This window comes from Haemorhous mexicanus, chromosome 28 (genome assembly GCF_027477595.1).
Source record: "Haemorhous mexicanus isolate bHaeMex1 chromosome 28, bHaeMex1.pri, whole genome shotgun sequence".
NCBI lineage: Eukaryota > Metazoa > Chordata > Aves > Passeriformes > Fringillidae > Haemorhous > Haemorhous mexicanus.
The window spans coordinates 763,191-790,701 of NC_082368.1; the positions used below are offsets into that span (position 1 = coordinate 763,191).

The 27,511-nt window shown below is 52.6% G+C and overlaps 1 protein-coding gene across 1 annotated transcript in view; it reads left to right on the plus strand.

Annotated features, from left to right (window-relative positions):
• The window catches only part of LOC132339238 (acid-sensing ion channel 2-like), a 78,280-nt gene extending 56,735 nt beyond the window's left edge, over window positions 1–21,545 (plus strand). The window contains exons 3-10 of the mRNA XM_059869415.1: window positions 3,149–3,276; window positions 10,998–11,148; window positions 12,437–12,493; window positions 13,016–13,169; window positions 13,994–14,085; window positions 16,191–16,270; window positions 19,124–19,192; window positions 20,440–21,545. Coding sequence (XP_059725398.1) covers window positions 3,149–3,276; window positions 10,998–11,148; window positions 12,437–12,493; window positions 13,016–13,169; window positions 13,994–14,085; window positions 16,191–16,270; window positions 19,124–19,192; window positions 20,440–20,541 — 833 coding nt within the window. The 3' untranslated portion in view covers window positions 20,542–21,545. The remainder of the gene's footprint in view (window positions 1–3,148; window positions 3,277–10,997; window positions 11,149–12,436; window positions 12,494–13,015; window positions 13,170–13,993; window positions 14,086–16,190; window positions 16,271–19,123; window positions 19,193–20,439) is intronic.
• Window positions 21,546–27,511: the final 5,966 nt, after the last annotated feature.

The following is a 27,511-nucleotide window of genomic DNA, read 5'->3' on the forward strand; positions in this document are numbered from 1 at the left end:
GGTGCAGGAATGGATTTACTGTGTGGATAAATGCAATTTCCAAGGAATTTTTTATTATTCCCAACCTGGAATGGGCTATAAACTGAATGTCCAAGCCCTGAGAATGGGGCTGGGGATAAATGAAGCTTTTCCAACATCCCAAACAAGGTTAAAAACTGGGAAGTGCAACCCAAATCCCAAGGGATTGGGATTGATTTCAGTTTCTCTGAGCAAATCGAAGGATTCCAGGATTATTTTTCCCCACAGTGATGGGTGTTTATAAAAAATGGGAAGAGCAGTGGCTCAGCCCCAGAGGTCCAGGAGAAATTCCCAGAAAAAGCCATTCCAAATGATGCTAAAATTGGAAAAAAATGGGGGAAAAATTGTCAAATTGAAAAAAAAAAATGTCAAATTGTCAAAAACTCCTAAAATTGGAAATATGAATAAAATCATGGCTGGGATTTTTCCCTGGGGCATTCAGAGCCCTCTCCAGTGCCAGGGGTTGCCATGGAGCCCTTTGGGATTTGTTGTGTCCAGGGAAAATTCCTTCAGAAATGAATGGCCCCAAACCCAGATTTTTGGTGCTGCCATGCCCTCCCTTTTCCCACAGTTCCAAGAAATATTTAATCCCCACTAAAGCTCCTGGATCCCAGCATGGGTGTGGAATATTTAGGATGCAGTTCATGAGTTCTGATCCAGGCATTTCCATCCAAGCTGAGCTTTTAATTTGCCTCTCCTAGCAGCAAACAGGAATTTTGGAAGGAATAGATTTTTTATGAGAAGGGACAAGTTTTCCAAGACAATTCCATGTTTTTTGTTTCATCCTTGTGCAGGAGAAACAAGGAAGGCTGCCTGGGGTTGGCAGCTCCTCTAAAAAATCCTGGTTTTTTTGTTTTCCTGGGTATCATGACTGATGGAATTCTGCAATTTTGGGGTTTAATACAGTTTTTTCCATGCTGTGGCCCTTCCCTCCCTTTCCATGGGCAGCACTGGCTTCATGCCAGGATTTCCCATTTAAAATTCCAAATCCTGCTGGTTTAAAGATTAATTTGGATACCTGCAGGCTGGACCTTGGTATGGATGGACAGGGATTTCCCCATGGACAGACCTCTGGGCATGGGAAATCCATGGAATTAGTGCTGGGGCAGGTGCAGAAATGGGCAGAGGAGTTTTGGATGGAATAATATTTTGGGAAAATTCCTGTTGCCCAACAAATTAAACTAAATAGGAGTTTTTTCATCTGAGGTGTCAGAGAATTACTGAGGCAAGCAGATGGAATCTCCTCCGGAGTGCTGGAAGGGGATCAACACCCAGCAGAGCCGTGGGGGTGGGAGGGACCGGCAGGAGCGGGAAAACGGGATGGGAATTGGGGCTGGAGGGCCTGAGGGGGGCTTGGGAAGGGCTTGAGCCTGGCCTGGGCTGGGATTTGGGCAGCTGGGGCAGACCCTGGGGTGCTGTGGGGTTGTGGAGTTGGGATTGGGATGGGGTTGGGATGGGGTTGGGATGTTCTCTATCATCAAAGGCATTTGGGAAGAGCTGGAAGGGGTTTGTTCCCAAAAATTGTAGGAATGTGTGGTTTGGGGCTGGAGTTTTCCTAGGAGGTGACAGCAGTGGGGTCTCCAGAATTCCAGACTCCTGGATCAGCCCTTGGACATGGCTTTGCTGAGCTGGGAGGTGACACCTTGGAGGGGCTGGAAGGGAGGGGAGCTGAGCACTGGGATGCTCCTTTTTGTCCTAGCAAATCCCGACCTAAACCCATCCCAGCTGTGGGGTTTCACTTTGTTTGCCTTGGTAGCTGTGAGGGTGGGCAGGCCCTGGCACAGGGTGCCCAGAGCAGCTGGGGCTGCCCCTGGATCCCTGGCAGTGCCCAAGGCCAGGCTGGAAGGGGCTTGGAGCAGCCTGGGATAGTGGAGGGTGTCCCTGTCAGGGCAGGGGTGGCACTGGATGGGGGGTGGGGGGCAGGGGGTGTAAGGTCTCTTCCCAACCCAAACCATTCCAGGATTCCATGATCCTGTGAGGAAAATCCTCTTGGCAGATCCCTTTGCCAGCAGAGTTAAATCCTGAATTCCTGAGATCCACAAAACCTCATCCAGAGTCCCCTCACTGTCCCCTTGTCCCCTGCCTGTGTCCTCCAACCCCTCTTTGTGCAGACCCTGGAGAAGCAGCTCCAGAGCTGGGAATGGCTGAGATTCCCTGCTCCCGACGTTCCCCCAGGGCTGTCAGAAGTTGAAATGCACAATGAAATTGTAGGAAAATGCTACGGAATAGTGGGAGGCTGAGGAATGATTCATGCTCCAAAGAAATTCCTCAGATGTGGAGGTGGCACTGCTGGCCACCAGTGTGGATCCAGATCCAGGAATATTCCAGGTTTAGGTCAAATTGGGCCTCATTAACAGCTTCCTCTGTCAGTCCTTAGTCCCAGATGGAATCTGGGGTTTGCTGGGATGTGAGAGCAGCAGGAATCCCCAGGAGGGGAGGTGAAACCCCCAGGTGTGTGGGGACAGGAGCCCACAGGGCTGATCTGAGCTCTTCAATTCTGCTTCCAAAGCCACTCTGTGACTTTTGTCCACTCGTTTTAGTGGAACAGAGGGACTGACCTCGAGTTATTCCACATGGATTTGGGATGTGGGAACCTCCCATCACCCCGAGCTCTGATGTGTCCAAGCCCAAAAGGCTTTTCCATTTGGAGCAGCCAAAATTCCTTGAAATTTAGGACATATTTAATGTCCTTTCATGACCAACATTCCCAAGTGGCCTCGAGCTGTGCCAGGGATGAGACAGCAGAGGGGCATCCATGAATTCATGAATCCTTAGTACTGGAGCCCTCCTGGAGAGTGGGAATGGCTCAGGTTGGGGAAAGAGGAGCTGGTTTGGTTTGGTGATGTGGGAATGTCACCAGATTGTCCTGGAACCAAATTCCAGCTGGAAAGAGGAAGTTTTCTCCTGGTTCCTCTTCCTTGGAAGTTCAGAGTAGGCTAGAGCCACTTTTCCAGGGAGCTGGGGATGCTCCTGGTGCCGATGGGAGGTGATTTGGGATGAGGCCCAGGAGTGTTCTGCTCCTGGCAAATCCTGCTGCTGGATCTCCTCCCTCAGTTACCAGGGATCTGATCATCCAGGTGGGAACATTCCAGCTGTTCCTGAGCTCCTTAACCTCCCCCTTCCCTTCCAGAGGAGACGACGTTCGAGGCCGGAGTCAAGGTGCAGATCCACAGCCAGTCCGAGCCTCCCTTCGTGCAGGAGCTGGGATTTGGGGTGGCCCCCGGATTCCAGACCTTTGTGGCCACCCAGGAGCAAAGGGTAAGTCCCAAATTCCTGTTCCCCCACCAGGATCCCTCCAGGGCTTCCTGGGAGAGGTTCCTTCTCCGTAATTGATGCCCCTTGAGGTGCAGCTCCATCATTAACAGGTTTTGGATGCCTCACTTCAGATTTCTTGGGATGAGGGCAGCTTTTACAGGTTATCTCCCATGGTTATTCCCACAGTCCTGCATTCCCACAGTTCCCTAAAGTCCCTCAGTAATTCCATCTCCAGGACAGATTTCATCCCTGGTGACTTCCCTGCTTTGCTCTTCCATGGTTGGAGCTGAGCTGTGGCAGCTTCATGTGTTGGGTCCTGTCCAACCCACTAGGGTTTTCCCAGAAAAAACACATTGCAAGGATATAAAAAGAGGCAGGACAGAGTTTCCTAAAGGAGAACAGCAGGAATCTTTCAGATGAGACCAAAATATCCACGATTGATGACAAACTCTCTTGGGATACCTGGGAATCATCATCTTCTGTGAATCCCAGCAGTGACACATCCATATGGATGGATGGATGGATGGATGGATGGATGGATGGATGGATAGATGATGGATGGGCAGGGATGGAAAGGGCTGGACAGGGCATCATGTGGTGCCTGATGCTCAAAGATTTTGGGAACAGCTCCTCACATCAGACCCACCTGGCAGCTCCAGCAGAGATTGAAAAGATTTGCCTTCCTTAAAAATTCCATCCTGGACGAGATTTGGGAGCAGGGCTGGGAGCTGGAGCCTGCAGAAAGGATCTCAAGGACTCTGGGTTAAATTGGTGCAAATTCAAGGCTTTGCTGCAGCTGCTGGAAGCAATGGAATTCCCCATCCCATTGCCAGCACTGCCTATTCCAATATGTTCATTGAAAAATGAGAATTCCAACCAGAACATCATCCAGATGAGAGAGAGGGGAAAACATTCCCCCCCAGATCCCCCCTTCCACATGGGAGGTGTAGAGGACAGAAGAACAGATTTAGGGACTCAGCTCCAGGGTCTCCCTTTTTCCAGGGGTTGTGCCAGAGCTTTGGGAGAGGGAAGGGCTCATTCCTGGGATTTTCTGACTGGTTTAAAATCATCTGAGGACTCCAACGCCTTTTCTCAGGAGAGCTGGAGGGATCTCCAGCATTCAGCTCCCACCCCAATCCCTCTTCCCAGAAAGTAATTTTTGACCTAATTACAGCCATTAATAACTTCCTCTAATTAATTATTAGTCCTCAGGGACCTTGGGCTTCCCCCACTTTCCCAATGTGCAGCTTTTATCCCAAATCCCTTATTTAGTCTGGGTTTTTCCAACTAAATCTCTCTGTCTGTGCTGCTCCTTTAATGAACCAGAACCAAAGGTGGAACAGCTCCAGTAAAATCCCCCAGGGACTGAGCCCAGGCAGTTATTGGGGTCCTGAACCCGGAGTTTTACATCCTGGGCCGTAAAATAAATGATCCTGCAGCTGGAAAAAAAAAAACAGGAGTAAAGAAAAAGTGGAGCTGATTTCCCATCTTCCAGCTCAGAGTAGCCTTGGGGAGTTAAAAGCTCTTTTTCTGGGGATAAAAAGTGTAGAGTGTGGAAGATTTGGGATGGTGGGAGCTGTGGCTCCTCTGTGGGAAAGAATCTGGGGTCTGGGGGGTTCATTCCTGGCCTGGAAACATTTCCTGTGGCCCTGCTCAAATCCCTCCCTTCTTTCCCCACCCCACTCTGGAATCAGACATTCCCTGGGTTTTGCTCCCTGATTTTCTGCCTTCCCAGGGCTGCAGCTGCTCAGCACCAGTGAGAATTCACATTCTGGGACTAGGGCATAAATCCTGGCTTTCCACCCAGAGCTTCCCAAAATCCCCCTGTCCAGAGCCAGCTCTGGTCCGTGGTTGGCATCTCATTAAAAATCTCCCTTCACAATGAGCTCTCAGGCTGGAAAGATGGGAATTAAATTAGCTTTGCTCCTCCTCCTGCAGTGGCTGAGCCCCGTGGTTCCTGCAAGGAGACACTTCTGGGATGCATTTCCCACCTTGGGAGTTAATGCAGGAGTGACCTTGGGAAGGACCTGGCAGTGGCAGGGTGGAAATGCTGAGTCAGCACCAAAAACTCCTGAGAAAGCAATTCCAGCAGGAGGTTTGTCCATAAAATGTGGTGGATGGGTTAAAGAGGCCAAGCTTCTTCTGGACACGTGGCCAAGGGAGACGTTTCCTGGTTTAAAAAAGTGGGATTGTTCATTCTGGAGGAGGCCCCAGGGGTGATCAAACTGGGACCTTCCAGGACCTGAAGGGGCTGCAGGAAAAATGGAGAGGGAATGTTTCTGGAGAGGGAATATTTTCTGGAGAGGGAAAAGGGCTGGAGGGACAGGGCACAGAGAATGGCTCCCAGTGCCAGAGGGCAGGGCTGGATGGGATATTGGGAATGAGGAATTGTTCTCTGGCAGGGTGGGCAGGCCCTGGCACAGGGTGCCCAGAGCAGCTGGGGCTGCCCCTGGATCCCTGGCAGTGTCCAAGGCCAGGTTGGACATTGGGGCTGGGAGCAGCCTGGGATAGTGGAGGGTGTCCCTGCCATGGCAGGAGTGGCACTGGGTGGATTTAAGGTCCCTTCTCAGCCAAACCATTCCATGATTCCATGAAATTCCAGTCTGGAGCAATCCCTGAAGCTCAGGGCAGCCAGGGCTGAGCTCTCTGAGGGGAGAGCCAGTACATGATGGATGATGGAAGGAGAACAGGAGGGTCTGGATGGAAAATCCTCCCTGGATCCCCTCCCTGACCGAGTACAGAGGGAAAGGAGCTGGAGGGGTTCTGGAGCCCAGAGCTGCTGCCGTGGGGCTTTCACCCCATTTCCCATGGGATGAGCCCCCACAGTCCCATCCCAGCTGGGTTCCCTGTGCCTCCCCAGGGTGCTCTGGGATCTCTGGGAGCGTTTCCATGGCAGTTCCTGAGTGCATGGATGAGGTTTGTGTGCTCATGAATGGGAGCTGGCAGAAGCTGGCACAGGGAGGGCTCCATCACCTCCAGAGGGATCCCAAGGTAGGCCAGGACCCCTGGAATTGAGAATTGCCCTTCAGCTCCCACCACTGCTGGCTTTGGATGGATCCCTTTCCATGTTCCCCTTTCCTGGCACTTTTGGGTGAGCCTGGTATTGGAATCTCCCCCTCCAGACCCTGGGAAGCTGCACTATCCCTGCAATATTCCCCTTTTCCCTGACCATGGCACCAAGGGTGGGCTGACACACTAAAATCCTTATTTTTAAGGGCTGATCCCATGGAGAAAGAGAAATTCCTCCTTCCTTTCCCTTGTCCAGGCTGATTTTTGCAGCATCTCAGCATCACCCAAACCTCTTCTATCAGGAATGGGATCAGACTTCCCAACAGAGCTGCACAGAGCATTCAGGGAAGATGGGAAGCACCTGGAGAAGGGCAATTCCTGCCAGGTTGGCCATGAAAATTGCAGAGGGTTCAGTGAATCCTGGGTTCTGAGCTGGAACAATGTTGTTTGATGGGGCTGTGGAGACTGATCCCCTCCAAAGGTTTTATGGGATAGAGAGCAGAAGTACAGACCTGCAGATCCAGAGTGGCATTAGAGAGGCAGGAAAATGGGATTCCAGGCTGGCAGTGATGGCTTGGAAACCCAATCAGGGTGGAAACACTGGGGTTTGGGTATTAGGAGGAATTAAAGAACATTTCCCATGTTGAGGTGTCATTCTATAAGGGTTGGGGTGCCAGGACACAGGGAATGAGTGTCCAGGGAATTCCTTCCCAATGTGCCATCCATCCCTGCCCTGTCCCTGTCCCTGTCCCTCCCATTGCAGGGATGGATGGGATACTGGAGAGGAATTCCTGGCTGGGAGGGTGGGGAGCCCCTGGAATGGATTTCCCAGAGCAGCTGTGGCTGCCCCTGAATCCCTGGAATTGTCCCAGGACAGGCTGGACAGGGCTTGGAGCACCCTGGGACAGTGGGAGGTGTCCCTGGGGTTGAAATTGGATGAGTTTTAATGTCCCTCCCAGCCCAAACCATTCCATAATTCCATGGATTCACATTTCCTAAGCCTTGCTCCAAGCATTTTCTCCCACCCATGGTCTGACCCCTCCTGGAATCACCCCATGATTTCTTTGTTCCCCTCAATCCCACCAACTCTCCCAGTGGATTCCCTCCAACTTATCCTTAAATTCTGAATTAATTCAACAAGGAGATCCCACAAAACCAATCCTACAGAACCTTCATAGCACAGGAGCAGTTGGAAGCAGGAGATGGAAGAAAACTTTGAATTTGTAGGGCAGGAGAGGGGTTTGGGTTGGAAAACAGGGTTGGGAGGGAATCAGGAATGGATGCAAAGGAAAATGGGAAAATGAGGGATGGTATGGAGATGAGGCAGGGCCTGGAAGAGGCAGAGAGTGGGAAGGGAAGTCAGGAAGGGCCATCAGATCTGAGGATGAGAGAATGGTTCAGGTTTCCTGTTCCCCCTGCACCCTATGGAAAAAAGGATTTTATAAAAAGGTGGAAAATGAAGACACAAAAACTTTGGCATCCAATTCCCCCCACCCCCCAAACTGGGCACCTCTGCCAGAGTTTGGGAATTGAGTCCAACAAATCGAGCCAAAATGTTCTGGGAGAATGAGTGGGAATGGTCTGGCTGCCTCTGGATGTGCCAGGGAATGAGCAGGAGGAGAGGCAGAGTTTCCTGGAGCATGGCAGGGGGAATCCCCACCCCTGAGGGGTCTCATCCATGTGGATGTGACATCTGGGGACATGGGGCAGTGGTGGCTTAGAGGGAACAGCTGGACTCAGTCTCAGAGGGCTTTTCCAACCTTTAGAATTCCATAATTCCACATTATTGGGAATTTAAGGCTGATTTTGTACCTGAGCCACAGGCCCGGCTCATCCAGGGATAGAAGGAGTAAGAGCAAACCTGGGATGAGGCTCTGGAGGGGCTGCCCTGGATTTTTTTATGGATCTCCAGGAGGTCTCAGTGCTGCTGTTCCTGTTAGATTTGCAAAGAAGGATCCTGGAGCTCCAAAATCCCAGTTTTCTCTGGGCACTCGTGGGCCCTGTAACACCCCCGACCTCTCCAAGGAAGCTCCCAGGGGCTGGAAGGGTCAAATTCATCCCTGAAAACCAATTCCTCAGGAAGGGAGCAAATGGGAAGGAACAGGCAGGATGAGAAAGGAGCCAGAGATCCAAGCAGACAGTTCCAGCACCATTAACTGGGAGCAGTTCCAACATCACTAACTGGGAGCTGGGATCAGCCAGCCGTGGCTGCTCTGGGTTTCTCAGCATTCCACAAGGGCTGGAGCTGCCTGGGATGGAAATTCCAAGAAGCTGCTGCTGCTGCTGGAGGTCTCCTTAAGGAACAGAGGGTTCTGGTTCTGGTTTCACTGGGAACCCAGCCCAGGTGGGATGTTCAGGGGGGGCTTGGATCCTTCCTTGGGATCACTGGAATTTGATGCCATCAGCCAGTGAGGGGGTCTGGGCAGGAACTGGTGCTGGATCCATCCCAGAGCCAGAGGGAAATGGGGCAGGGAAAGGTTCTTCCTCCAATGGGTGCTGGCACTGCCCAGGGAATGGTCCCAGCCCCAAGTCTGCCAGCGCTCAAGGAGGGTTTGGACAGCACTCCAGGGATGCCCAGGGTGGGATTGTTGGGATCCTGGAGGATTGTTGGGATCCTGGTCAGGAACAGGGGTGGGACTCAGTCCTTGTGGGACCCCTCCCAACCTGGGATATTTCAGCATTTTATCAAACTGCTCTGACCTCTGCTGGGATCATCTCCACCACGTTTCCCTGTTTGAGAAAGTGAAACAGGCAGGGAAATCAGGGATAGCACTTCCAGTTAACTGAAGGAGTGACCTCTGGCTGTGGGCAGATGCTGCAACTCCCAGGAGGCTCCACGCCAGCAGCAGTGTGGAAAGGCAGGAATGTGGCCAGGGAAGGGCTGTGGCAGGAGCTGATCCCCCCCTGCCCCAGGATCTCTTCCCTCCAGGTTTTCCATCCCCTCTTTTCCTGGAATTTGGGACAAGCTGAATCCATCCAGCTTCCAAGGAATCAAATCCATTTTTTCCTTCCCCTTTTAGCACCTGCCAGCTGGGAACTGATCCTGGTAATCCTGGAGAAAGCCAGGATCAGGAGGGCAGAAAAAGCATTTAATTCATTAATTAATTGTTAATGACTGCAAAAGGGCCAGGCTGGGAGTTTGTCACCCTCAATTAGAGGCTGGAGCTGGATTTATCTATGCAGGAGCAGGAGGAGGAGCCTTGAGGAAGCTGCCAGGGAGCACAAATCCTGCAGGATCTGAGGGCAGGGATGTTCCTGCTGCCTTTTCCCTGCTTTTCCTGCTGCTTTGCTGTGGTTTGTTCCCACTTTAGGGGAAGCAGGGGAGAGCGGATGTGGCATTCACGTTCTCTGAACAGAGAGAGACATCATTCTCTCTCACAGGATTTTTCCTGGGCAAGGCAGTGAGAAGCACAAAAAGAAGAAGAGAAAACAATTCTTATCTCTATTCTCTGCTCCTGTTTTTGCACATGTGGAATGTGTTGTGGAGATTGTTTACCCAAAGGGATTTGTTAATTGGACACTGGTGAAGGTTGTTTGGATTCCTTGGCCAGTTGGGTCAAAGCTGTGTCCTGGCTGTCTCAGACAGCCACAGGGTTTTCTTTAGTTTCTCTTTAGAATAGCATCATTTTAGTATAGTTATAATATAGTATTAATGTAATATTGTGTTAATAAAGCAATTGTTCAGCATTCTGAATCATGGATCAGATGCCAAGTGTGGATCAGATGCCAGTCATTCCCAGGTGTTGGGGTCATCCTGCATTCCATAGGTGGGGGGAGCAGCTCCACGTGCCAGGGCTGATCCAGCCCAAATCCCTCCCACCAACCCCCAACTGGGATAATCTGGCAGAAAGGAAAGGGATTCCCTCAGGAACCCCTCAGGAGGAGGAGGATCAGGAGGGGCTGCAGGGAGAGGGATCAAACCCAGTGAAGTCTGTCCCATTAATTCTTCCCAAGCTGAGGGCTGGGATTGCTTCCTCCATCCTGTTCCTGCTCCTTGGGGTGCCTTTCCCAGAAGTTCCAGGGCCACAAGAGCAGGAATCCAGCTCTGAAAGGAGTTCAACAGCTCCATGGGATTGAGGCTTTGCATGGAAATGCTTTTCCTGAGGTTTTAGCCCTGATTTGGCCAGGAAGGGGTTCAGGGGAACCTTAGGGATGGATTCCCCCTGGATTTAAGCCCAGGGATTCCCATGCCAGGCTGGGAGCAGCAGCTGGGGGAAAACTCCAGACATTTCCAGGGAATGTGCAGATCTTCCTGCTTGGGACAGTTTGGTGGAGCTCTTCCAGTTTGTAAAGCAGAGTCTGCCCGGCAGAAATTCCAGCTGATCCCTCCACAGCTGCTCCCACTCCTGAGATGCTCATTGTCACCTGGGAGTGTCACTCAGTGGCACTGGGACAGCTTGTCCCAGTGAGTTATCCCAGGAATCAGGGAGCTCCTGGGATGGGGGATGTGCTCCTGCAGCCCTGAGGGACTGCAGGAGCTGCTCTGTGACAGGGGACATGTCCTGCCCTGTCCCTGTCCCTCTTGCTGGCCCTGGCTCAGCTGATGTCCCTGTCCCCATTCTTATCTCCAGTTAACGTACCTGCCCCTGTCCCCAGCTGATGTCCCTGTGTCATCCGTGTCCCCCAGCTGATGTCCCTGTCCCCAGCTGATGTCCCTGTCCCCAGCTGACAGCCCTGTCCCTGTCCCCAGCTGACAGCCCTGTCCCTGTCCCCAGCTGACGTACCTGCCCCCGCCGTGGGGCGAGTGCCGCTCCCCGGAGCTGGGCCTGGCGTTTTTCCCAGTGTACAGCGTGACAGCCTGCAGGATCGACTGCGAGACACGCTACATCGTGGAGAACTGCAACTGCAGGATGGTGCACATGCCAGGTCAGGGACGGGGGGGACAGCAGGGACACTGGGGACAGCAGGGGACAGGGGGGATGTGGGGACACTGGGGATGGGATGGAGGGATGATTCACATCCCAGGTCAGGGACAGGGACACCTGGGGACAGTGGGAACACCTGGGGACAGCAGGGGATGGGATGGAGAGACAGCCAAGGACAGGGACACCTGGGGATGGGATGGAGGGACAATTCACATCCCAGGTCAGGGACAGGGACACCTGGGGACAGTGGGAACACCTGGGGACAGCAAGGAATGGGATGGAGGGATGATTCACCTGCCAGGTCAGGGACAGGGACACTGGGGACAGTGGGGACAACAGGGACACCTGGGGATGGAGGGATGGTCAAGGACAGGGACACTGGGGGGCAGTTGGAGCATAGACTGGAGGGACAGGCCATGTGCAAGATCAGTGACAAGGACACATGGGGACACCTGGGGATGGGCTGGAGGGATGGTCAGGGGCAGGGACACTTGGGGGGACACCTGGGGCTGGGCTGGAGGGACTGGGGGTACCTGAGGGAAGAAGGTGCCCGTAGCCCTTGGGAAAGGCTGGATCTGAGCCAGCAGGGCCATCCATGTCCTGGGGGATCAGGGACAGCAGAGGAGCAGGGAGGGATTGTCCAGCCTCACCGAGAGTTCTGGGGCAGCTTTGGGGACCACAAAATAAAAAAGACATCAAGGAACTCGAGAGGGTCCAAAGGAGGGACACGAGGATGGAGAAGGGTCTGGAGGGGCCACACGAGGAGCAGCTGAGGGCACTTGGAATGTTCAGCTGGAGCAGACGGGGCTGAGGGCAGAGCTCAGTGAGCTCAATGTCCTCAGGAGGGGCACAGAAGGGGCAACCCCCATCTCTGCTCCCTGTGACAGGGACAGGACCCAGGGAATGGCTGGAGCTGGGCCAGGGGTTTGGGATGGAGATCAGGAAAAGGTTCTTCCCCCAGTGGGTGCTGGCGCTGCCAGGGATGCCCAGGGTGGGATTGTTGGGGTGTCTGTGCAGGGCCAGGGGTGGGACTGGATGATCCTGGGCGTCCCTTCCAACCCAGGATATTCCAGGATTTCCTGTGAAATGGCCAAAACACAGAAGAGAGATCTGGGTCTGGTTAAGGTTGGAAAAGGCTTCTGGGATGATCAGATCCCCCCTGGGTGCTGTTCCCAGCAGCTCCTGCAGGACAAGCCCCTGTGGTGGGCACAGCTGGGGACAGCCGGGGTCACCTGACTGCAGGGGGTCCCTGGATGTCCCCCTGTGATGGCTTTGTCCTGTCCCTGCAGGGGATGCTCCCTTCTGCACCCCGGAGCAGTACAAGGAATGCGCAGAGCCCGCACTCAGTGAGTACCGGGGAGCCCTGACCCAGGGATGGAATGTTCATGGAATTCCAGCGGCCTGGGTCCTCCTGGCTGGCAGGAACAGGGAATCTGCAGCCTGGAGAGGGGCTGGGATTAGCCTCAGGTTTCTGGGAAGTGCTGGATGCATGCTGGGATGAAGTTTCCCCTGGTTCTTCATGGGGCAAAGGGCTCCTTGAGCACAGAAACCGTTGGGATCAGGGGAGCCCCAGGAGCCCCCTGGGGCTAGGTTTGGGGTGGAGGGACCCATTCCAGGCCTGGATTTAGGGACTCAGCCCCGAGTTCTCCGAGCTGTTGTTGATGACAGTGTCACCTCCAGCAAGAGGCCTCTCCAAGGGGGTGAGAACTGGGAGAGAAATGTCAGAGTGAGAAATGTCCCCTTGGCCCCTTTGTGGGAGGGATGATTCTGCTTCTGCCCTGCTCCGTGTCCCTGCTCCATGGGGTCCCTCCCTGCTCCATGTCCCTGCTCCTTGGGACCCCGTGTGCTCCATGCCTGCCCCCCTGCAGGTCTCCTGGCAGAGAAGGACAGCAATTACTGCATCTGCAGGACCCCCTGTAACCTCACCAGGTACAACAAGGAGCTCTCCATGGTCAAGATCCCCAGCAAGACCTCAGCCAAGTACCTGGAGAAGAAGTTCAACAAGTCAGAAAAATACATCTCGTGAGTGGGGGAGGATCTGAATTCCTTTGGATTTTGGGTGGGAAATGTCTGGAAGATGCCCAATCCTGGCCAATCCATCCCCAGCACAGGGATGGCCTCCAGGGAAGAGCAGAGTGAAAACCTGCGAGAGATGAGGTTGATTTCTTCTCAGTAGATTTCTTCTCTGAGTTCCTTCCCAAGGATTGTCCTCATGGGAATCCTCCAGTCCCACCAAAAAAGGACAAGATTTCCCAGTTTGGCTGGTCCTGTTGGAGATTTGTATCTCTGGGCTGAGCTCCTCAGGCCATGGAGCTCTCCCAGCCCTGGGCAGGTGATTGCTGTGTGTGGGAAGTCAATCCCTTGGATTCTCTTCTCGGAATCATGGAATGGTTTGGGTGGAAGGGACCTCAAAGCCCACCCAGTGCCACTCCTGCCATGGCAGGGACACCTCCCACTATCCCAGGCTGCTCCCAGCCCCAATATCCAGCCTGGCCTTGGACACTGCCAGGGACCCAGGGGCAGCCCCAGCTGCTCTGGGCACCCTGTGCCAGGGCCTGCCCACCCTCACAATCAGGAATTGCCATCCAAGAGAAGAGTTCCCAGCAAAGTGAGATCCAGGATCCTGAGGAGTTCTGGGGAAACCTTTCCCAGGTGCTCCAAAGGCTCCCAGAGCCCTCAGGGTGCTGCTGGTCTGCACCAGCTCCAAGTTCTGTGTGTTCTGAGGACCCCAGAGAGAGGAACAATCCATACAAAGGGGAATAAAGCCCCAAAATCCCATTTTTCCCTTATCCCAGAGGACTGAGCCACCAGTGGCTCCTGGGCTGATGTTTTTCCTGTTCCCTCAGAGAGAATATTCTCGTGCTGGACATTTTTTTTGAAGCACTCAACTATGAGACCATTGAGCAGAAGAAAGCCTACGAAGTGGCAGCCTTACTTGGTAAGGGGGAACTGGGACCAGTTTGGGGTCTCTACTGGTCTGGGAGGGACAGAGAGAGGCTGGGAGGGATCCACAGCCTTGAAACCCCCAGCCCCATGTCTGCTTTCCTCACCCCCCCACAGCATCCCAGGGGTGTCCCCATGGATACTCTGTGTGTTCATGGAAGGTTCTGGAGCTGCTCCATCCATGCCTCCTCCCTTTTTTGGAGATTTGGGGCTGGGTGGGTGCTGGGTGCCCTCTGTGGTGCAGGGTGTGGAGGGCATCCCAAAACCATCTCCCCATCACCTCTTCCCTGTTCCAAATCCACATTTTCAAGCCAGGCTTGAGCTCTTGGCCTTCAGCTGCTTCATGGAGGAGGAGGAGGAGGAGGAGACCCATGGAAGGTTCTGCTCCATCCCTGCCTGCTCCCAGCACCCCAGTTTTTGGGGATTCTGCTCCCCTGGGTAGTGTGTAGGGGAGAACATCCCCAAACCATCTCCCATCACCTCTTCCCTGCTCCAATCCATCCTTTCCAGCTGGACCTGAGCTCTTGGCCTTTGGACGCCTCATGAAGGAGCTGAAGGGGACCCATGGAAGGTTCTGCTCCATCCTTGCCTGCTCCCATTTTTGGGAGGTTTTGGGGCTGGTTGCTCTCCGTGCTACCCCCTGGGCAGTATGTGGAGGACATCCCAAAAATCACATCTCCATCACCTCTTCCCTGCTCCAAATCCATCCTTTCCAGCAGGAGGTGGAGGAGACCCGTGGAAGGTTCTGGAGCTGCTCCATCCCTGCTTGCTTCCAACTCCCATTTTTGGAGATCTGGGGTTGGGTGGGTGCTGGGTGCTCTCTGGAGTGCAGGATGTGGGGGACATCCCAAAACCTTCTCCCCATCACTTCTTCCCTGCTCCAAATCCACATTTTCCAGCCAGGCCTAGGCCCTTGGCCTTTGGATGCCTCATGGAAGAGCTGCAGGAGACCCTGAGCTGCTCAGCCCCAAATCAGCTCCAGCTCTGGGATCCCAGCGGCAGAATTGGGGTTGGCCCACAGGGTTTGGGGCGGGGCTGAGCCCTCCCCCAGCCCTGCAGCCTCCCTGGATCCCTCTGGAATGCTGGGTGTGCTCAGCCCCTTGGGAAGCTGGAGCTGGGTCACCCCTGGGGCACAGAGGTGTCCCCATGTCACCCCACATGGGTGGCCCTGCCAAATGCCCCCTCAGGAGCCCTTCTGCACCTCCTGGGGCTTTTCCAGGAATTCCAGGGAGGAAGAGGAGGCTGCTGGAGCCTCTCTGACCCAAACCCTGTTTGCACCTCATAGGACACTCATTCCCAGGGCTCTGGAATTTCAGGAGCAGCCTCATCCTAGAATCTTTTTCCCAGGCTCAAAGCCTCCGGGTGAATCCCTCTGGTGTAAACCCAGAACACCTCCTGGGATCATTCAGGGTTCTCACCTTGATCCCAAACTTCTCCCCTCTTTCCTTTCTCCGTGTCTTATGGACACCCCTGGAAAAGGCCCCTTCCCCCCTCCCATGGGTGCCTTTGCCCTGGGGGTCAATCCAGGGCTGTTTTCCAGCAAAATCCATGGGATTTGTTTCCCTGAGCACCACATCCCAGTCATCTTCTCAGCAGATTCCTGGGAATTTCCTCTCCTCAGGTTCCTCCTCCACCCCAGGACATTCAAGCAGAAGTCAGGAGATGTTTCCCAAAAAACCTAGGGCACCTGGGTGGGAGCAGGGAGTTTGATTCCCATGGGATGGGAGAGCTGTCCATGGCTGCTGATTCCATGTGTCCCAAACAGGTTGGGGACATGCCCCATTCCAGGGAAGGGAATCCCTTCCCATTTTGTGCCAGGTTGGGTTTCTCCTTGGCTCCAAGGACATTCATTCTTCCCAGCACCCTGCCCAGAGTGGGAATTGGGATTCCTGGGATGCAGCCCAGGGGATTCCAGGCTCCATTATCAGGAAAACCATTTTGGGGATGTCCATTCTGGGGGTCAGGCCCATTCCTGGGACACCACCGATGCCAATGCAGACCCCGCTGCTCCGGGGGGAATTGTTCCCAATTTTGGAGGATGGCAGCTCTCAGGCAGGGCCCAGCAGTGCCTGGGAGCCCTCACAGTGCTGTCCCCTCCAGGTGACATTGGTGGCCAGATGGGACTGTTCATCGGGGCCAGCATCCTCACCATCCTCGAGCTCTTCGATTACCTGTACGAGGTAAGGCCTTCCCAGCCCCAGCCCAGGACATCCCACCCTGGAGCCCCCCAGCTCAGGATTTGCCACTCCTGATGCCCCCTCATCCCTGGATTTGCCCTTCATCCCCAGATTTGCTACTCCTGGAGCCCCTCAGCCCTGGATATCCCAGGATTTCCCACCTTGGGGCCCCTCATCCCCACATTTGCCACTCCTGGTGCTCCTCATTCCTGCATTTGTCACTCCTGGTGCTCCTCATTCCCGCATTTGTCACTCCTGGTGCTCCTCATTCCCTCATTTGTCACTCCTGGTGCCCCTCATCCCTGGATTTGCCACTCCTGGTGCCCCTCATCCCTGGATTTGCCACTCCTGGTGCCCCTCATCCCTGGATTTGCCATTCCTGGTGCCCCTCATCCCTGGATTTGCCATTCCTGGTGCCCCTCATCCCTGGATTTGCCACTCCTGGTGCCCCTCATCCTTGGATTTTCTGTTCCCTGGGGATTGCAGAGCCCCCCAAAATCCTGTATTTCCAACCTGCCTCATCCAGCTCTCACACAGACCCAGCTCAGGGTGGGAACAGGAAGTTTTATTGCCATGGCATGTGGGAGTTTTCCATTTTATTTATTGTTGTCCATTTGATTTAATGAGTCCCAATCCAGGCTGGGGACATGTCCATTTTAGGGAAGGGAACCCCACAATCCCAGCTCTGAACTCACTTCAAATCCTCTCATTTTCTTTTTTTTAGAATATATTTTTATGTTTTCAGACACTTGCCACCATCCTAATCCCTTCTGGGCAGCTCCAGCATCAGTGCCATTTACCAGGAATAAAAAATATGGAAAAATTCCAGGCCTAAAGCTCAGATATCAACAAAAGCTGAGCCTGAGTTTAGAGCTCAGCCTGGATACCCAAGTATTTCATTAAATTTGCCTTCTCCTGGATTTCTTGGGGATTTTTATTAAGTAGGCCATGAGAAACCTCACAAATTTGGGGTTTTCCTCTCCGTTTTCCTTCTTTCTTTGACATCTGCTGATAAAATTTGTCAAATGTGGGGGGGTTTACTCCACTTTTTTCTTTTCTTTTTATTTGGATTTAAAATTTAATTTGTCCTCTCAGAGAAGCTCCCTGGAGATGCCCCAGCAAGGGAATCTTCACAATCCCAGATATTTAACCCCCACCAGCCAGGAGAAAATGAATAAAATACCTTAAAATTAAAAAAAAAAAAAAAAAAAAAAAAAAATCCACAGTTTTTCCCCTCTGCTCAGAGTTTTACAAAGGAGGAGTCAACACCTCAAAAAATTGAATTTTCAGCTAAAATATTTAGACATTCTGGGAATGACAGCAAGCAGATACAATTTTTTTTTTCATGGATTGGCCAAATTTGGGGGAAATATTGACCCTAAAAAGGCTTTTTTGTGATCTTCTGATGAGCTGTGCCCTACTGGTCCCAAATTCCTACCACACTTCCCTGCACCAGCCAGGATCCACATTCCTTAGGAACTGACCCAATTTTTTGGGATTTCAGCTTTCTTCATGTTGGTTTTATTTCTCTTTTCTCCCAGTGGGAGCTTTCCAGTAAAACACTTCCCAAGTTTTATGGGATTTCCCTGGAAGGCAAATCCTGCAGCAGCAGGAAGATGAGGGAGTTGGGAAGGGAAATGGAGCTCACAGAGCTGGGAGCTTTCCCTGAACCTCAAAAGTGTCCCAAAAATGGAATTGTTATGGGTTTTATTCCTTGTAAGAGAATCCTGGAATGGTTTGGATGGAAGGGACCTTAAGGATCATTGAATTCCCACCCCTGCCATGCCAGGGACACCCTCCACTGTCCCAGGCAGCTCCAAGCCACATCCAGCCTGGCCTTGGGCACTGCCAGGGGTCCAGGGGCAGCCCCAGCTGCTCTGGGCACCCTGTGCCAGGGCCTGCCCACCTGTCAGAACCCAGGACATCCCTCTGGCTGCCCTGGAGGACTCGAGACCTTGGCAGGGGCTCAGAGACCTTGGCACCGAGCCAAAGGCACCTGTGCCTTTGATTTTAGCCCATGGAAGCAATTACCAGCTTTGTGTGAGGAGTTACAACAGTTTGAGTAGAATGTTAGTGAATTTATTACTGGGTGAAAATGTAGAATTTTGGGGACTTAGAATGGGGGTTCAGGAGGCAAGATGGAGCAATCTGGGTGTGTCCTGTCCTTCTTCTCCTTCTTGTGCTCCATCTTCTGCTGGGATGGTGACACTTCTGGATTGGTTTAGGATAGAGACAGACTGTCTAACATAGGTGATAGGTATTGGAAAATTATTGTAAATAAAGTACATGTAGTTGTTAGTATAAAAAGCTAACACCACCCCAAGGCGGTCAGTGTGCCATGGACCGACCTGCTGGACAGACCTCAGCGGGTAAGAGAAAGAATGTAATAGATAAGAGAAAATAAACAACCTTCAGAAGCAGAGCTGAGGAATCTCAACTTCTTCTTTGAGCGCAGGACTGGGAATAAAGACTCTTTAATACCTCGGGAGCCATTCCAGCAACATAAAACATGAGACCCAGCTTCCCAGGGAACAATTTCTCATTCCCACTATCCCATCCATCCCTGCCCTTGGCAGTAGGAGCCATTCCCTGGGTCCTGTCCCTCTAGCCCTTGTCCCCAGTCCCTCTCCAGCTCTCCTGGAGCCCCTTCAGGCCCTGGCAGGGCTCTGAGCTCTCCCTTGAGCTTCTCCTCTCCAGGTGAGCACCCCCACTCTCCCAGCCTTTCCATGGCTCAGCCCTTGGAGCTTCCTCCTTCTCCCAGCCCTTTGGAATGCAGCCCCAAACGCAGCCCACCCCAGTTCTCCCCATCCCCCTGCAGCCTCTTCCCACCCTAACCCTGTCTCCCTTTTCTTGCAGCTGATCAAGGAGAAGTTATTGGACCTTCTTGGAAAAGACGAAGAGGACGGGAGCCATGAGGAGAACGTGGTAAGGAGAGAAGGGCTGACACGGTGGTCTCCTCCAGCCAGGTCCTTTGAGCTTTTGGAGATCTATATCACACCTGAGATAGCTCAGCCACCTCAGAAGGCATAAAATCAGCAGGATGGTTTCTGTGGCAGTGTTGGAAAGAGAAAAGTTTTAATAAAAGGCAAAACAACAAAGCTCTTTACAGAGAAAAACCAAGCCAGGGCAAGAGGTTCTTGCTTCTGGTAAAACACCTCACAAAAGTCATTGGTTTCTTTGTTCTCTTCTTTTTCTAGTGAATTGCCCAGGTGGGACCTTTTGGCCTCTGTCCAACTGGCCATCCTTAAGTTTGAGGTGAAGTCCCTGAGGTCCTATGAGGTGTCTTTTCACCTAATTGAGGAGAGAGACCTCTAGGCTTTTCTCCTTTTTTAGGAGACAAATGATAATTTGGTCACCCTGTCAACAGGGGACACATTCCTACAAAGGGGAAATGCCCTGGGGATGCTGGAGCTCTTCCCACATTTGTCAGGTTATTGAAATTATAATTGGAGATGCCTCTGCCCCAATCAAGCTGCAAATAGGACCAGATACCAGTGACAATAGTCTGGGGTTTAAAAGAACTTTAGAAGAACAGGGTGACACAATTACCAACAATCATGGCATTTAACAATCACATAATTTATCATGGTCATTAAATGATTATACAGGTGCAGTTTTGCATGATCCAGTAAAGCCTAACATTTTCCCAGAGACTACCTCTGTACTTGCAGGGTTCCCAGACGAAGGCAGGAATGATGAATCTGACTCCATGTCCTTGAAGGCTAATTTATTATTTTATGATCCATATTATATTAAAGAATACTATACTAAAGAATACAGAAAGGATACTTACAGAAGGCTAAAAGATAATAATGAAAACTCGTGACTCTCTCCAGAGTCCTGACACAGCTTGGCCCTGATTGGCCAAAGAGTGAAAACAACTCACAGCAGAATGCAATGGAACAATCACCTGTGGGTAAACAATCTCCAAACACATTCCACATGAGCACAGCACAGGAGAAGCAAATGAGATAAGAATTGTTTTCCTTTTCTCTGAGGCATCTCAGCTACCCAGGAGAAGAATCCTGGGCAAGGGGATTTTTCCAGAAAATGTGCATGTGGCACCTACCAGGCCCAACCTTTTCCAACTCCTCTGAATATCTCTTGATTTTAGAAACATTTTATCCCTGTACTATCAGTGGGGTAACGCATTCCCTGCTTTTCCATGGCAGAGCACCTGTGATCCAGTACCAAACCACTCGGAGAGCCTGAGCCACACTGTGACCGTGCCCCTGCAGGCCCCGCTGGGGACACTGGAGGAAATTGCCTGCTGACCCCTCCCCACCACAGTGCCCATCCCGAGGAAGGAAAACTGCACAGGGAAAACAGGGACCCAGCTCAGGTTTGCACTGGGGGGAAAAAAAAAGATGGAAAAAAAAATACTGGGGAAAAAATACTGGGGAAAAAAACCCTGAAAAAAATTATTAAAAAAATCTATTAAAAAATAAAAAAAAAAAAAGAAGAAAAACTCGCTATGCATTAAAAGAATATAAAAATAATATAAAAATATAAGTTCTAAATATACTCTGCCCAAAGTGAGAGGCGCCTTGGACCTGACTCCTGTTGTCCTTTCTCCTGGGGGTTTGGCTCCAACCTGGGAAGCAGCTCACAGGCTGGGAGAGCTGGGACTGTTCACCTGGAAAAGGGAAGCTCAGAGAAGAGAAACCTCAGAGCCCCTCCCAATGCCTAAAGAGGCTCCAGGAGAGCTGGAGAGGGACTTGGCACACGGGATGGAGGGCCAGGATATTTTTTGGGATTGTCCAAGCCTGGGCAGCAGCAGCAGCAGCAGCAGCAAATCCCAAAGGAAGCATCCCAAATATCCCGAGCACTGCATGCCAGGGCTTTTCCTGGCCCCGAGATTCCTCAGCTGCCTCTCTCAGCTCTGTTCCTCTTTGCAGTCCCTGGGTTTCAGTGCCAGAAGGAGCATCCCAGAATTCTCAATTTCCAGCGCCGTAGGCTGACAGTTTTAGAATAAAGAGATCCCAAAGTCAGCGCTCTCAGATTCCTCCCCCGGCCACGTCCTCTGGGTGAGGTTGGGCTGAACCCTGAGCTCAGCCCAAGGTGAGCATCCCTGGAGAGGAGCCACAGGGATCCCTATGGATTATCCCAGCCCTGCTGTGCTGCAGAGTCCACAGCGGGTGCAGCGGGTGGGGTTGGGTTCATTAATTTCTTTAATTTTGGGGGAGAATTTGTGGAATTTCCTTCTTCTCCCATTCATGGATTCTGTGCTTTCTCCTCTTCTCCTGACTGATATTAAAGCTGGTCTTGTGGAAATGGCCAGGCTGTGTCATTCCTGCCTTGCCATCATTGCCAGTGGAAGGGCAGATCTCAGGAAAACCCTTCCAGGGCTCTTCCTCATCCCTTACCCCTCCTTTTCCTCTCCCACCAGTTCCTCACACAGCTCCAGATGGGGTGGGAGTGGTGCCATGCCCCTGCTCAGCTGTATCCATGTCTCCCCTGGGATGGGGATCTCCAGGATGTGCTGGGATCTCGGGGATGTTGTGGGATCTCTTTGCTGACAGAGGTGTTGGAAACCTCTCCATGATGTTTTGGGATTGTTCAACCTGGAGAGGAGAAGCTTTGGGGTGACCTCACTGAGGCCTTCCAGTGCCTGAAGGGAGCCTGGAAAAAACATGGACAGGCACTGGGGAAAAGGGGCAGAGAGACAGGACCCAGGGAACGGCTCCCACTGCCAGGGGCGGGGATGAATGGGATATTGGGAATGAGGAATTGTTCCCTGTGAGGGTGGGCAGGCCCTGGCACAGGGTGCCCAGAGCAGCTGTAGCTGCCCCTGGATCCCTGGCAGTGCCCAAGGTCAGGCTGGACACTGGGGCTGGGAGCAGCCTGGGATAGTGGGAGGTGTCCCTGCCATGGCACGGGTGGGAATCCAATGATCTTTAGGCTACTTCCAAACCATTCCAGGATTCTGGGATTCCAGCTCTTCCTTTACTGATCCACTTTAACTGTCTTTGAAGCGTAACAATAAAATCCATTTCCATCCATTTCATCCCAAAATGTGTCAGCAGTGGCTTCACCCCTGGATCCAGGCACTGAGGGGCTGCTCTGCTGCTTCTCCATCACTGCGAGAGACCTGGGGATTTTAAGAAATACCCTCAGGGAGAGATGAGGGTTTGAGGGGCTTGGAAAAGGGCCCTGAGCCCTGATGGAGAGGGATGGGAGGAGATTTCATTTCTGATTCCAAACCTCTTCAGGATAAAAGGTTCCTTTTCCAGAAAAAAAAAAAAGATTATAAAGATCAGGAAAATCTGTGAGGATTATTTGGGATTCAGGATAAGAAACAACCAAAGTTCAAACTCCCAGCACAGCCCCAGCTCTGCTGAGTGCCCCAGGATTTTCCAGGGAAAAGGGAAGCTCCATAATTTGCAGTAATTAACCCCATGCTAGCTTGGAGTACATTCCAAGGAAAAGAGAAAGGAGTGGAAAAGGGACTAGTAGGTCCATCCCACCCTTTTTGGTGTTGAATGGAGCAGTGAGCAGGAATGGGAGCCAACCATCAGGTCCCAAAACCCCCAAAATCCTGATGGAAAAAAGGAAAAAAGAATCCCCATGGGAGATGAAAATCCCATGGACAAGGTGGGAAAATCCAAAGTGGGATTGACCGGGGGGAGGGTTGGCTGAACTGCAGCTCAGGAAATTCAACTTCAACCACAAATCCATCAAACAAAGCTGGAATTGCCATACCAAGGGATAATCTCCCTTGGAGCTCCACAGGGATGGAGCACTGGGTCTTCTCTGCTGGGCAGCAGGGCCCCAGGGCTGGACAATGAGGAAAATCCCATGGGAAATGCTTCAGGAGGAAAAGCAGAAGCAGAACCAGCTCTGAGAAGGGATTTCCAAAGTGCAGCTGCGTTTTTGGGGAAGGGCAGAGCTCAACTTGGGATGGAGAGGGCTGGAGCCCAGGCCAGAGCACATTCCTGGGATTTGGGGCCCAGCCACCACATCCCTTACCAGCTCCCACAGCTGTGTTCCCACAAGGAGCAGGAAAACACCCAGGAAATGCTCTTGGAGTCACCTCTACCTACTCAAGATCACCCAAGCACCTCTCCCTATTCCTTCTTCATTCCCAGCATTCAGAGGCTCCTCTATCCCATAGGATGCTCCAAGGACCAGCACTTCATCATTCCCGGGAATCACCAACTGCGAAGGACATTCCATGGTCCATTCTCCCTGCTCCTCCCCCGAGCCTGCAGCAAGGACAGCAATTAGAGACAATTAACAGGAATTTTTAGCAGGAAAATTGTCCTTGTTTTGTGTCAATTTGGGTGGGAAGAGCCCAATCCCAATCGCAGTCCCAATCCCAACACCAACCCCAATCCCAATCCTAACCCCCAACCCAAATCTCAACCCCAACCCAGTCTCAATCTCAATCCCAACCCCTTCTCAATCCTAACCCAACCCAACCCAACCCTAACCCTAGCCCAGCCCTAATCCAAACCCCAATCCCAACGCCAATCCCAACCCCAACCCCAATCCCAACCCCAATCCTAAACCCAATCCCAACCCCAACCCCAACCCCATCCTGATGGGAATTTTTGTGATGGTTCCTCTCTCACCCCATGGTGGTTTCTGGAGGTTTTGTTGCCTTCTCCCCTGCAAGAGCTTAGTGATGATCCATTAGCTCATGGAACTTCTGGGAGCCACAGTTCCTGTTCCCGTGGCTGGGTCTGAACACATCCATGTTAGCGTGCTTCATGCCTGACTCCAGTTTTAGCCCTCAGAAGTGTTTCCCTCCCCTTCTCCCAGGGTTTCTCAGCATCTCCATTGTTATTCCAGGCAGGAACATCCCCCAGTCTCCTTAAGGAATCATCTCCACGCTCTGCAGGGTTCCTGCTCTTCCTGAGCTCAGGAGCAGCCCCAAAGCACACCCAGGGAAGTTTGCAGGCACAAATCCCTTTTTTCCATCAATCTCCTGCAGGAAAATGTGACAGGAGAGAAGCAAAGTGGAGCAAGACCAGGTGAGGAGATCCCACCTTCAGCTCTTCCTGGAAACATCCCAGTGATTACTCCCAAGTCCAGGGGTGCAGGTTTGTCCTGGTTTCCCACATTCCATGGAGGACACTGGTCATCCAGCGGCTCCCTGAGAGGATTTTGCTCCTTAGGGTAATTAATGGCTGGAATTCTTGTATTTCCAGCTGGGAATTTTGCCTCCAACCACAAATCATTGCTGAGGGCACAGGAGCACCGTGGCTGTTTCCATGAGCAGGATTTACTGGAATAGCCCTGGTAGGGCTTGGGGCTGGCACAGAAATGTCCAGAAGAAGGAAAACAGCCACTGGGAAAATCCCAGCAACCTGATCCCAAAATAAATGTGGGATGAAGGATCTGGAGAGGATCCCTCCAGGGAACACCTCATGGCATTGCTCTGCTCCTCACTCCCCTCTGGACTGACCCTGACTGGTTCCCACCTCTTCCAAATCCCTGGACCCCCAGGAACAGCTCCAAGCCCCTCCAGGGCACTGGGATTTCAGGCACAGCTGGATTTTCCCAGTTAAACCCATGGCTGAAATTCTGGGAAGCTGCTTTAATTTGGATATTCCAGAAGTGCCATTCCAACTAAACAAATTCAACTTGAATTCCATTTTCTGTCCCCCTTCTTGGCAAGGGGATTCCCAAACCCCCTGGAGCCTTTTTCCATCAGGATTCTCTAAATAAGGAATGGGAGCACTGGAATTTGTCACCTTCCAGCTCATTCATGAATTCCCACCCAAACCCCGACCTTGGGGATACGAGGAGTGCCCAATTCCCATTCCCATGGCACAGCAGTTGCAGGAATGTGGCAGCACCCTGGGCTGCCTTGGCTGGACAGAGCTGAGCCAGGGCTGCTCCTGGAGCAGGAAAAATCCACAAAATCCAAAGTCCAAAAGCAGCCCCGGGCCATGATTGGAGGCAGAAAGCAGGAACAGTGGGAACAGGATCTGGGAGAAGGGCAGAGCCTTGGGAACACCTTCAGCCACTTCCAACAGGGATTTCTCCAGCTGCAGCCATGGAAAACCATCCCCAAGGGGACCCTGTCACCACCCAGCAGCAGCCTGAGGAGGAAGGAGCTGCTCCAGGGGCTGGGAGGAAGCATCCCTGTAAATTCCCTGTTTGTTGGCTGAGAACAGAATTTGGCTGTTTAATTATGGATGAGAAAAATAAGGGATAATGGATGGATTTACAAGCAGCACTTGGTCATGTGGGGCACCCATGAAAAATTCAGGAGCTCAGGAAGTGCTTTTTTCCTTGCACAGAATTCCCAGCCCTCCCCTCACAGCCAGGCTGGAAAACGCTCTGCCAGGACCTGGAAACAACATTTCTAAGAGGCTCCCAGTTTGTAGCTAAACTGTCCATTAAATATTCCAAATTTGTGCCTGGTTCCTCGTGGGAGAGAACTCCCACGAGGGGATGTGAATGGGGCCTGGGAGGAGGGAATTGTGCACAGGGATCCAGAGGGGAAGGAGACAGGGATCAGACACTGGGAACAGGACAGGGATCAGACACTGGGAAGGGGACAGGGATCAGACACTGGGAAAGGGACAGGGATCAGACACTGGGAAGGGGACAGGGATCAGACACTGGGAACAGGACAGGGATCAGACACTGGGAAAGGGACAGGGATCAGACACTGGGAAGGGGACAGGGATCAGACACTGGGAAAGGGACAGGGATCAGACACTGGGAAAGGGACAGGGATCAGACACTGGGAACAGGACAGGGATCAGACACTAGGAAGGGGACAGGGATCAGACACTGGGAAAGGGACAGGGATCAGACACTGGGAAGGGGACAGGGATCAGACACTGGGAACAGGACAGGGATCAGACACAGGGAACAGGACAGGGATCAGACACTGGGAAGGGGACAGGGATCAGACACAGGGAACAGGACAGGGATCAGACACTGGGAAGGGGACAGGGATCAGACATAGGGAACAGGACACGGATCAGACACTGGGAAGGGGACAGGGATCAGACACTGGGAACAGGACAGGGATCAGACACTGGGAAGGGGACAGGGATCAGACACAGGGAACAGGACAGGGATCAGACACTGGGAAGGGGACAGGGATCAGACACTGGGAACAGGACAGGGATCAGACACTGGGAAGGGGACAGGGATCAGACACAGGGAACAGGACAGGGATCAGACACTGGGAAGGGGACAGGGATCAGACATAGGGAACAGGACACGGATCAGACACTGGGAAGGGGACAGGGATCAGACACTGGGAACAGGACAGGGATCAGACACTGGGAAGGGGACAGGGATCAGACACAGGGAACAGGACAGGGATCAGACACTGGGAAGGGGACAGGGATCAGACACTGGGAACAGGACAGGGATCAGACACAGGGAAAGGGACAGGGATCAGACACTGGGAAGGGGACAGGGATCAGACACAGGGAAAGGGACAGGGATCAGACACTGGGAAGGGGACAGGGATCAGACATAGGGAACAGGACACGGATCAGACACTGGGAAAAGGACAGGGATCAGACTCCAGGAAGGGGACAGGGATCAGACAGATCCCAAAGGCTGGGGAAACAGAGAGGCACAAAAGCAGGGACTGAGAAGAGGACAAGGATCCTTTCCCAGTGTCCCAATGCCCCCCAGCACCTCACACTCCAAACACAGAGTGTGGCTGTGGGAAGAGCATCCTGGGCTTCTCATTCCTCCCAGCTGGAAGGAGTTTTAAGATCCCTAAACAGGGATCAGCAGCACTTTGGAGCAGAGGAATCTGGCCTGGATCCCAAAATGTGAGATCAGACCTATGAAAGGAGGGAATTAACCCCAAGGGAAGAGCCTGGATCCCTAAAATGTGAGAAGAGCATCCCCATCAACAGGAGGGGATGAATCCCAGCGGAAAATCCTGGATCCCCAAAATGTGAGGAGATCATCTGCATGGAAAGGGGGAATGAATCCTAAGGGAAGAGCCTGGATCCCCAGAGCATGAGGAAAACAGCCCTGTGGAAAAGGGGGATATGAATCTCAAGGGAAGAGCCTGGATCCCCAAAATGTGGGGAGGTCAGAACAAGGATGGGTCCAACCCCCCTGGGTGACACATCCTGGCCAGAAGTGATGCCTTGGAGCAGCAAGGCTGGGATTCAGGGACACAAGCCCAGGGAAAAGCCCCAAAGGCAGCAGGAGCAGCTGCTGGACACCACCTGGATGTGCCACCCTCAGCCCTGTCCCCACCCTGAGGCGGCAGGCACAGAGCTGAGTGCAGGAATTTGCCAGATCCAT